The sequence below is a fragment of the Equus caballus genome, chromosome 18 (assembly GCF_041296265.1).
Source record: "Equus caballus isolate H_3958 breed thoroughbred chromosome 18, TB-T2T, whole genome shotgun sequence".
NCBI classification, from domain to species: domain Eukaryota; kingdom Metazoa; phylum Chordata; class Mammalia; order Perissodactyla; family Equidae; genus Equus; species Equus caballus.
The window spans coordinates 73709799-73721829 of record NC_091701.1 but is presented as its reverse complement, the minus strand read 5'-3'; the positions used below and the strand labels follow the sequence as shown (position 1 = coordinate 73721829).

General features: G+C 41.2%; 1 protein-coding gene across 6 annotated transcripts in view; it reads left to right on the top strand.

The window, feature by feature from the left end:
* Window positions 1–1794: 1794 nt before the first annotated feature.
* The window catches only part of BOLL (boule homolog, RNA binding protein), a 96025-nt gene continuing 85788 nt past the window's right edge, over window positions 1795–12031 (top strand). For all 6 annotated transcript variants that reach the window (XR_002801325.2, XR_011428331.1, XR_002801326.2 and 3 more), the window contains exons 1-4: window positions 1795–2230; window positions 5787–5930; window positions 8686–8777; window positions 10686–10740. Coding sequence is in view for 3 of the 6 variants with exons in the window: in XM_023622292.2 (XP_023478060.1) it covers window positions 2210–2230; window positions 5787–5930; window positions 8686–8777; window positions 10686–10740 (312 nt within the window). In the remaining 3 variants the exon portion in view is untranslated. The remainder of the gene's footprint in view (window positions 2231–5786; window positions 5931–8685; window positions 8778–10685; window positions 10741–12031) is intronic.

Sequence of the window (12031 nt, the reverse complement as noted above, 5' to 3'; positions counted from 1 at the left end):
ATAACCAAAATGATTAAAAAAGAACGTGTCATACCCAGTGCTGGGTACATGACAGGGACTCAATATCTTTCCTCCCCCCTTCCCACCCAGACCTGTATTTCAGCCTTGACGATGCCCTTACCAGCCTTGGACCCTGTGCTCCACAAAGCTGTCCTCCACACTCCCAAAGACCTATGATCATGGTTCATATAGGACTTATCCTATTCTGCTTGTATCTTATTATAAGCATATTTTGATGTAATCATTATTTTGAATAATAATCATTATTAGATTGAAAATACTTCAAGGACAAAGGTTTGAACTCGTTTGGTCTTTCCTGTCACAGCACACAGCCTTATGTACTGCACATAATAGGACTCTATAAATGTGTACTAAGTTGAACTGAATAATTTCACGATTTACTCAAGTTCTCAAATAAAAAACTCCTCTTGCTTTAAGAATTAAAAGGGTTATAAACAGAATGGAGAGTTACCATACTGTAAATACAGTATATTCCATTAGCACCCAACGCAGGCCTTGAAATAGTGTTCTCTAAATTGTGTTAATTACTTTCTATGTCGCAGATTGAACACCTATTGTGGTGAACAGTCTTCAAAAATAATTGGTTTTAGTCGGAAAAAACTTGGGCAACAGAGAAAATAGTAATATCTACTCAAATCCATCATTACCACTGGAAAAAGATGCCCAAAGAACATCAGTTCTAATGGTATTGAACAGCAAAATTATTCTGTTCTAGAGTATGTTTTAATTTGAATAGGTTTGTATTGTTTCCACAGAAACTAAAACCGGAGAAAATGAGCTCAAACTGCATGCAGAAATATATAATGACTTTCAGGATGCTTCAGCTGAACTGTATTCAACGAAACAAAAATTTCGTTTCCCATTTTATTTTTGGTAAATAATACGAGAGCTAATCTTTGAAAAGATTGAAAATTGATATAGTCACGCTGCTTATTTTTTAACTCTTTTACCTTGAAAGTAAAATAACCCAAAGTCAAACTTTTACAACATAGAGTACAAAAGTTATTACTGGCGTTAACTTTTAACAGTTGTCGCCGCTGATTGTTTTAAAACACATGCCAAAACGGTTAAGGGGAACTGCTGTCAGAAAGATCCCCGCTTATCGTCCACAGCTCTAGAGCGTGAGCACATCACTTCGCTGCATCTCCAGCTCCTCACCCGTGAGACGCCGACGACAGCGCGGCCACGTGCAGGGCCGCTGCGAGCCGGCAGATGCGGCCACTCCCGAGCGCGCCAGCGACCATCACCATCACCTTTATTACCTAGGCTGCTAGTTGTAATTACTGACAACCTGGCTATAGAATACACATGTCGTCGACAGGTGACATCGGCGATATATATGACGGTCCGCTACCTTTTAGAAACTTTTCGCCACTCGGTCCTCCTTCAAGGAGACCCCGGGGCTCCCGCCGCGGCGCACGGTCCTCACCCGCGGCGCGGCGGCTCCATCCCGAGCGGCTCCGCGGCGGGGCGACGGCAGGCGCTGCTCGGCGGCTCTCGGCCCGCGGGTCCCGGCCAGGCCGCCCGCGACGCCCCGCCCGCCCGCCCGGCGGGCCTGAGTGACAGCGACAACAGGTGCGGCGCGGCGTCCGCGGCGTCTCCCGAGCCCGCGAGGTTGGCGCGTCAGGCCGCGGGGCTCAGAGTTTGGAAAGTGCCCTCGTCGCTTTCCACCAGCTCCCGCAGTCGCCCCCCGCCGGCTTCTCGCGCCTTAGTAAAGCCTGAGGTCACCTGCACCTCTCGAAACCCACCCGTCCCAGAGGCCGCCTTCTCTCCGGGGCGGAGAGGGCCAGGCGCGCAGCGCATGGAGCTCTGCGGGGCCGCCCGCCCGCCCGTCCCCAGCCGGCAGAAAGCAGGCCAGAGCGGCCCTGGCCCCGCACGACGCTCGCCGGCCCCGACTCGCCGCCCGCTCTGCCCCTCAGACGGCCCGGAGCCGAGACCCCGGGCCGCCACCGAACCCGCCCGCCCGCACCCCTCGGCGGCTTGCGGCGCCCGCCCGCGCCGCCGCCGCCCCTCCCCACCCCCCGGGGGCAGGTTGAGGCCCCGGGTGCGAGCCTGCGCCCCTGCAGCCGCCGCCGCCAGGGGGAGAGAGGCTCCGTGGGGAGACGCGGCGTGGCTGCCCTGGTGTGAGGGCCTCTCAGACTTCAGGTTTCTGGCCGTTCCCCCCGGTTTCTGAAGAGCGTCGAGGAAGATGGAGAGCCAGTGCGGGGCGGTGAGTCCGGCGGCCAGGGCCCGGGCCAGCGGCAAAGGGCGAGGGAGACTCCGACCCTGAGGGGCGGGGAGGGCGAGGGCGAGAGCCCAAATGCCGCTCTTCGGTGGCGAAGGACCGTGGACGGGGCGCCCGTCGACCGCCGCGAAGGGCGGCCGCCTGCAGGCCGGCCGGCTGGGGCGTGGGGTCGGGGAGGAGTGGCCACCGACTGGCCCGGGCGTAGGCGGCCCGGGGGCTCGGGGACTGCCGGGAGGCGGCGGCGGCGGGGCCCGGTGCGCCCGGCGGGGGCCGGCGGGAGAAACAGCTTTCCCGCCGAAACCGCGCTCAGCGGCGTCTTCTGCGCTCGCTCCAGCCGGACTCCGCCCCGCCGCCCGCCGGGAGGGGTTGCCAGGGCGGCCGACGCCTCCTCTCCCCTACTGGTCAGTGGGGACCGGAAGGCCCGAGGGACACGGGGGGCCACCTGCGGCCCAGATATGACGGGCCCCTGCAGCCGCGGGTGCGCCCCGAGCCCTTCAGAGCGGGGAGGGGGAAGGGCGGCGGGCCGAGGGGCCGCGGCAACGTGCCGCCGCGCCCCGCCCAGCGCCGCCGGCAGCCAATCAGCGCGCACCGCGGGACCGACTGCGCACGAGGCGGACGTCGCGGCGGTGCGGTTGAGGGTTACTGAGGCCGCTGCTGGCGCGCTTGCGGGCCAAAATTTCTCGCTGGCTGGCCTTCTTTTCCCTCCCGCACTTTGGTGGGGAGGGCCTGGATCCTCGTGTCACTGCCCAAGTTCACGATGACCCGAGGGACCCGGAGGAAGCTGTCGCCGTGGCCGTGTCCCCCGGCGCCTCAGCTTGCTGGCCGCGGAGGGGAAGGAGCGCTGAGGCTGTGACGGCGACGGTTAGCCCGCCCTCTTCCCTCGAGGGGAGGACGCAGAGGGGGACATGAATCTGGAGGGAATTTTGAATAAACTCTCCGGGAAGTTTTACTAACCAAGGACCCTTCATTCTAACCCAGTAGCAGCAGCTACCTAGGTGCTTTTCATACATTTGCGAAGTTGCTGCCCGTGGGATTTGGGGCTGGCTTTATTGTTGACCTCGCTGCATCGCTGAGCTTCTCTGAGGGACTCCGGTGTTGCCTCCACCCGAGCCCTGTTCCTGCTAACGTTAGAATATATTTTCTAGGCTGTCGATATTGTATTTTTCCGCCCGCAGCCTCGTGGTTGCATATCTTGAGCGGGAGGAAATGATTCATTCGTTTATTCAGTCGTTCAGCAAATACGTATTGAACACCTGTTGTGTACCGTCGCTATAGATGGTGCAGCGAACAAAACAGGCAAAATCCCTTCCCTCGTGAGCGTTACGTTATAGTGGAAAGAGACAAACGACGTAATAAGTAAATTACATAGTATGTTGGAAAGTGGTAAGGAGAAAAGTAAAACAGTTGGAACCCACAGTAGAGCAGGAGCTTTAGAAGCTGGAGAATGAAGTGAATTGGATGTAAAAAGTTGATATTTTTCTTTTCCCGGTGTCGTTCAACTAATTTCTCAAGGCTGAGAATAAAGCGCTCTCTTCACTTCCTGTCATGACATCCCTCTCTCAATGAAAAATGATGGAGCTGACTTCTATTTAAATAAATTTGAGAACAAATGAGTTCATCTATTGAACTCATTTTGTTTTTAAGAAGAAAATTTTAGGAAGACTGATTTTTTTTAAAATTTTGCAAATAAGTAATTTCTACATTTTCTAAACAAACAGGCAGAGAGACAAGATTATATCTACCAGAACTGTTCTGTTATGTCTAGCAATACAAATTCACAGTTGAAAAATAAAACTGAACATCCTAGAATCATCTATTCTGGGCACTACGTCCTAAAAGTAAAGTGACAGAAGTTATTAATTACCTCCAAATGCCCAGAGAGGATGCTGTTAAGATTGGATTCCCAGTTTCTTTAATTGGAAACTACAACATAGCAATTATTAAATGTGATGACTTTTTTGTGGGTTAATAGATGTTTTTATGAACTCCCTTATTAGGGAGTATGTGTTTTTCCCCCTCAAAACTAGGTAAGGAATGGAACCCCCTAACTCCAGCCTATCACCCCATAGTCACCACTGGCATAGTCAGTTTTCTGTACATTTTGAAGAGTGATTATGGCTTTATTGGCCAGTGAAGTGAAAGGGGAGAACAAATGTGAAAAAGAACAACTCCAGTACCTACATTAGAAATTCATTTTCATGTATTTGTTTCTCAGAGAATTGAAATTATGAATTTCAGACTTGTTGAAGCACTCATTTAGTATGTTAGACTGTCTCAGAAGTCTGTATAGTGTTCCCAGGAGGAAAATAATTAACAAGATCTTGAGTTAGTTTCTCTTCAAAGTCCTTTTCTCAAATCTTGTTTTTTTTCAGATGTACCTGAAGTCTATTATCTTGCCGTTGTGCAAAGGCTTATATGTTAATATATACTTATTAAAATCTAAGTTAGGTCCCCTGACTTAGAATTGTGAACATTGAATATGTACTATGAGCTCAATTCTTTAGTATAAAAATTTATTTCTAAGGTATATAATTTTTTTTTTACAAAATCAGTCCAATCTGCAAATTGACAAGTGCATTTAAAAATTTGACTTTAGAGCTGAAAAACAGTGAACTTGAACGTCAGAGTTTATTAACTTGTCAATGCCCTTTAGCCAAAGACCTCAAGGAACATGTCTGTAGTTTAATGAAGTTGGTTTATTGAATTGTTGCAACAAGGAAGTACATACTCCGTGGAGCCTCTCAGTAAGAGTGTGTTAGAAAAAACTTATAGGATTTGGCTCAGGTTAAGCCCATTTTTAGAGAGAGTTTAAGGAAGAAGGGCTTTCCTCTGAAATGCATGTTGTCAGGAAGTGGAACTAATTCTGTGATTGAGTATGTTAATTCTTATCTACAAGGCAAGAAAAAATAGATTGAGGCTACAGCTGTGATTGATGAAGGAGCAATCACTCATATAAGCCGGGATAGAGGGATGTTTGGTTATTCTTGTGATTTGGACATTGCTTTTGTTACTGTCAAGGTTCCGACATGATTACAGAGTGGGCTTGTTTTTGTCTTGATCCATCACAGTCATACAGTAGCCTTGCGTGATGTTGGTGTTCTGTTAACGAGAGAATGCCACAGCGTAGCTATGAGTTCCAAGCCAACTCCCAGCAACACCAGGATCTAATCGGTTGTGCCAGGCCAGCTCCGAGCTGTGCACGGCTGCTATTCTCTTTCTCAAACTTTTATTTGAATTTAATATTCCTTCTTAACATTTATAATATTTAAATAGTGTATTTAATAATAAACATAAGTATATTTAAATAATACATTTGAGATTTAAGATTTTCTCCGTAGTGAAGTTGATTCTACATATCCTATATTATTGTTTCCCCAAAAAGTTATTAGTTCTAATTATAATCTTCATAATATTAGAATAAAATTAAAGTCTGAAATACTACATTTTGTTTAAATGATTCATTTCTTGAAAAATAGATGTTTTCAGCCTGCATCAAAACGTATACCCAGTGCTAAAAATTTAAAAAAGTTTTATTTTACAGCAAACATCAAATCAGACGCAAACAGATTCGTTATCTCCATCCCCTAATCCTGTATCACCTGTGCCTTTGAATAACCCAACAAGTGCCCCAAGATATGGAACAGTGATCCCTAATCGCATCTTTGTAGGAGGAATTGACTTTAAGGTACCTATTTATGCATGCAACATAGTGCATTTTTTGCATTAGAAGTTATTTTTCTCAGAAATTGTTTCTTTTTGCAACTATAAAAATAACATTTGCAGAATGATTAGTTGTTTTCAAATTGTCTTGCTATAAAGAATCTTTTCAACAACAATGTTGGTTAAATAGAGTGTATATAGTTATCCGATTTCACATACAAGGAAATTGAGGCTCGTTGACATGTCTATAGGCTCCTAGCTACTTAGGGACAGCTTGAAGACCAGAATCCTAGTTTTCTGACCCATAACTCCATATACTTTATTTCCCATACCATACTAATTATTCTTTCTTGCACAGTACTCCAATAGTCCAAATAATGAATGATTATAATTTTCAAAAGAAGACTCAAAAAGCACACACACAAAACTTAGTCCTGTGAAATCTTTTTTCTTATCTTTTATCTTCAACTTTTTTTTCTTCCCCCCCCCCCCCCCCCCCCCCCCGAGGAAGATTAGCCCTGAGCTAACATCTGCCATCAATCCTCCTCTTCTTGCTGAGCTAAAATCTATGCCCATCTTCCTCTATTTTATATGTGGGTTGCCTGCTGCAGCATGGCTTGAGAAGCGGTGCGTAGGTCCACACCCAGGACCCCAACCAACAAAGCCCAGGCCTCCAAAGCAGAGCTTGCAAACTTAACCACTGTGCCGCTGGGCAGGCCCCTATTTCAACTTTTATCTCAGATTCCTGAGTGACCCCCTGACTTCCATCTTCTGCACCTTGCTTTCTAGCACCTAATTTAGAATTTGATCACTAAAAAAGGCCTGCATCCTTGTTAGAATAAAGCATTTTAGCAGTAATATATTTAAATAATATAATCAGCTATTTCATTCTTTCAGAGAGACATAGTTTTGAGAAGTCTGCCGTGCCCTACACCTACAGGAAAGGCATGCATGAATATTTTAAGTGCAATACCCTTACTTCCAAGTGAATGTATAGAAGAATTTCCAAGCTTCCATATTACGTATTGGAAATTACAGAGAGATTTGTCTTTTTTCTTAATTAAAAAAAATCTCTGTGTCATCAGAGTATGATATTTGACTTTTGTAACTTGTCATTTCCCTATAATAATCTGTCACAATTTGGATGGAATTATTTTTTTCCTGCTCAAGAGAAATGTTACACTTAATGTTGTCAAAATAATGAGTCGTAAGCAAGTATGTGATTGGTTCACTAAAAATAAAGTAACAAAAATGATTTCTTATGAAATGCTTATTTTTTAAAAGATTTTCTGTTTCTGTGGAAAATATTAATGACCGACCATAAATATTCAAGTTAAGTATTCTTGCTCAGAATTTATTTATATTACAGTAGCTTAGTATATTTTTTAAATAAGTCATCAATAAATGTAAACATTTCTATGGCTAGGTTATTCTAGGTTACTGCCTATCAGCCACAAAATGAACTTTGGGGAACCATTGTTACAATGCACTTATAGCTTTAAGGTAACTGCTGCCGTTCCCTTTCTTGTACCTTTTCCCAAACTACAGACAAATGCCAGCAAGGAAATAGTTTACTGGAGGAGCAAGCAGTCTCCATCTTTTAAAAACACTTCTTTTTAGAAGCTTACAGCCCATCCCTCTTAATATTTAATCATCTTGACTTTCTGTTCCTTACTTTTCAGTGGAGAAGTGGAGCTGCAGAACTGAGCTAGTGATTCTTCTGCCAGAGAATAGTTTGAATTAATTTGTTTTCAAATCCCTAATAGAAGTCCTTATCCTGGCATTGATTCCATTGTGTGTTTATTGAAATAAGAGGCATTCAGTTATTCTTAGATTAACTCAGTATTGTCATCATCCAATTTAATAGGCTTTAGTTACCAACGAAAAACCAATAGTGTATATAAGTAGTGAGGAACCCAAGGCATACCTCTACTGTTAAGCATGTCTTTTCCTATGTTGATAAAGGAAATTTTTTTCTAGGGATATTTAGAGTTCCTCTTGTGGCCATCACAGCTGAACCATAAAATGAAATTACAATGAATTTAGTGTGAATACTTTAGGAAAAGGTGATATGAGTCTTTTATGAGACTATTTCAATTAAAACCAGATATGCCAAAACTATCTTTGTAGACATCTTGTACAGTATAGTCTAATTACAACTCAAGTTTTTATTTTGAATATTATCATAGTGTCTGTATTTAGCTGAAATGTATATCGAGTACAAATAAAGCAGCTAAACACTTTAAATCTTGTAGCTGCTTCATTGTTATCACGAATTGAGTTCAAGTGCTTTGGAAATATATTTCTTTCCTAAGATCTTACTCTTCCTGGAGACAATGCTGATTAAGGTAGAGTGACTGGTGTAGGCCAACATAACCTATTTCCACTGCCATGACTGTGGGCCTCTCTGAGCCACAAGGACCAATAGTATAATATGCCCTTACTTTAGTTATAGCATGCCTAACTCAAATTATTTTTTAAAAACTGGCCAACTAGAGAATAAGAATTCCTTTAAATGGTAAGCTTTCTTTGTAGTTTTAAACAGTTCAGCTTAATTTTTATTGATATGTGATAGTTTAACAATAGTTACTGCATAAAGCAAAGTATTTATGTTGATTTTAACAACTATTGGTTTCATGCACTGTTTTTATGATGAGAGGCATTCTTATTTCCATATTATTATTTATTGATCAACTTTTCTGCCTCCAAAACAAGCATAAGAGTTGTTTCATCTTTTATCAACTGAAAAAAATTTTTGTGTTCTCTTTTTATGCCATTAGACAAATGAAAATGATCTAAGAAAATTTTTTTCCCAATATGGGTCTGTAAAAGAAGTGAAAATTGTAAATGACAGAGCTGGAGTGTCCAAAGGGTTAGTATCACTATAGAATTAACAATTACATAGAATTAACAATTGTATTTTTATTAGATTACTAGGTTTTGTATGCTAACTTACTTTGGTTCCATTTTTTAAAAGGAGAATGTCATGCCCTCTTCTTTCCTCCTACCTTTAGATCTCCTCTATTTCCTATGTGTATATGTGTGTGTGTGTGTGTGTGTGTGTGTGTGTGTTTGGAGGGAGGGGGACACTATAATATTCCTTAATTTTCTGGGAAGTTATTTTTGCATAGGCTGAGGGACCATTCACTGTTAGGTAGCAAGCACTTAATGTTGAGTAGCTAATGTCCAGTAGCTAAGGAAGCAGCTAAAGGAATCAGATACTTTTGGAATTGTATCCTACTTTAGACTAGAGAGAGCTTTATTTGAAAAAAGCTGACACGGAGGAATGTCTATAGATTGTGCCTCAGAGACCTCTTTAGGGGACTAATCAGAGAAATATGACTCTAATGAGAATGATTTTTAATTGCTGAATCAAGGAGAATTAAAATTGAGAAGGAAGCAGTAGGATTTGTCTAGAAATGTCTAATGACCTTAGATCTGTTTCAGTGGATTGGTGTATACAAAAGCAAAATTTCAGAGAAGTGAAAGGTAGTCTACATAGTGTATTCACTTAAGAAGTTTGACTGCAGAGTTAAAGAAAAGAAAATGGTAAGGCAGTGGAGATCAATGAAGATTGTGTTTGTTTTCTTGAAAGAGAGGCAAGACATACGTATTTATAGGCATAAGAGAAGGGACCAATGAGGTGGATAAAAAATTTTATTAATGGGGGACAACACATAAGTATGACAGGTGGGCACTTTGGAAGAGATGGGTTCCTATGGAGAGGTTATTTTTAAACAAATGAGATACTTCCTCAGACTGACAAACAGTATTAGGATGAAGTGAGATGGTACCTCGTGTGGTTGGCTAATACTGAATTTGCAATACTTTGGTAATATCCATTTTTTATCATTGAAAAATGTCCATAGAAATGTAAACTGTATTTTTTGCCTTTTCCACTGGGTGGGGTATGTGTTCTACCAAAAAATTGAGTGTAGAAGTATTTTCTTAACCCTTGTTTAATGTTTGGGCAAATAGAAAAAGAAAAATCCCTTTGTTAGAAAAAGAAACTTTGTATATAATACAGTGATTGAACTGAAGAAAATAGTAGTCAATATATTTAGCACTATTCAAACGAGTTTCCTTAAGTTAACTAATTAGAAATTATACTTTGAGGAGATATACCTTTTATTTCTTTTGTTTCTTTTTGTTTACCTATTTTGGCTTGTGGGACATGGCATATGTCATGTATTTGTATCTTGAACGTTATGTGAATTATACTCTGAAAGTGACAATTATATAGAAAAAGCAGATATAAAGTCTGGGTTATATATATTTTTAATTGATTTTGTTTGGGAAGTATATTGATAATTACATTATCAGTTTATATGTGCTAATAATAGTAAATAACACATTTATATGCTCATTTACCAATATAAAAATTTTATTGTTGAAATTTTTAATTTTTTAAGGTTTTTTTTTCTACTTTGATTCCTGTTTAAGCAAGACTTCTATTATTTTAGAAGGAGATTATTTCTCTGGACTGAAATTCATTGCATCCTAATTTGTAAACCAGACCTGGATCTCTCATACTTTCCTGCCAAACAGCTCAGGTCTGAAAATATTTTTAAATCCCTGGGTTGTTTTTTTTTTTCTTTTAGTCCCCTGACTCTAAGAGGAAGTGACAGTAGTAAGTTGTGAATGATTCTCGTAAGTCTTGCCTGCTGGTCACCATAGAAAAATGCTCAGTCCTACAGTGCCCCATTCTTAAAAAACAAAATTTTTTCAAATCTTAACGCTAATGTGATGTCCTAAGAAAATAATTAATACATTTGTTTAGGTATGGTTTCGTCACTTTTGAAACACAAGAAGATGCACAAAAAATTTTACAAGAGGTAAGATCTTTTGTTGTATTTAACTTCATTTTTGGAACTTCTTTCTTTGAAACTAATTCTTTAAGGTATCTGTTTTAATAGTAGAGTTCCAGTACAACGATCAGTTGCTAAAAAGGAAATTTTTTAACTTTTCTCATCTTAAGATTGACATTGGTCTCCAAAACAATAAAATTAAAGACAAACTTTATCTGCAGAAGAATTCCAGATTGTTACATGAGTATGGTTATGAAGTTGTCAGGTAAACTTTCACTTGATTTGCTTAAAATGAGAACTTGGGGATGTATCTTTTCTGAAGTGTTAACAGCACTTTGGATTCCTGAAAACACTACAAATATGGATTCCTGGAGTGAGGTTATCTGAGATTATTTCACTACTATGCAAAACTTTATATAAACTAAGAGTATTCATAGAAAATGTCGATAGCCTGCAGTTCAGTGTAATAACTTTAAATTTGGCAAACATAACATTTAATTTTTTTTTTAGGAAAAAATAGAATTTGAATTGCATATTATTAAATTGTATGTAGTCAAGTCTCGTTATTCATAGTAGTTATGTTCTGTAAAGTCACTATGAACACTGAATTGGCAAATATTCAACTGCTGCTCCACAAAGAAATACAAGACTACGTTCCTACAAGCTTCTGGTCACAGTATTTTCATCAACTAACCAATACATAACTTTGTTTTTGTGTGTTTCTGTTTAAAGACATCATATTTAATATATATTGTTGGTTCATTAACGTTGACTTCATGGCCAGCAGCACTATGACTCATGCCTGAATCAAACCCATCTAACCCATATTTTCTCCGTAAGCCTGACAGTCTTCTTTCCCTTAGAAACACTAGCCAGCACTTCAGCACTGTACTTGAGGGCTATTTTAAATAGCAAAATCACCAACATAAAGTACAGAAATGTGAAAAATGTGGCACTCAACAGAACATGAAGAGGACACTGGTTTACAGCACAGGAGCTGAAATAAGAAGATAGCCCTGTTTGACCTCAGCTCAGATCATGTGTGTTGGGCAACTCATATATTTTTTTTATTGAGGTAACACTGGTTTATAAGATTATATAAATTTTAGGTGTACATCATTATATTTCAACTTCTGTGTAGACTGCATCATGTTCGTCACCAAAAGTCTAGTTGCCAGCTCTCCCTGTACACATGTACTCCTTTCCCCCTTTCACCCACCTCCTTTCCCTCTGGTAACCACCAATCTGCTCTCCATATCTTTGTGTTTATTTATCTATCTTCCACATACAAATGAAATCATAAGGTATTTGTCTTTCT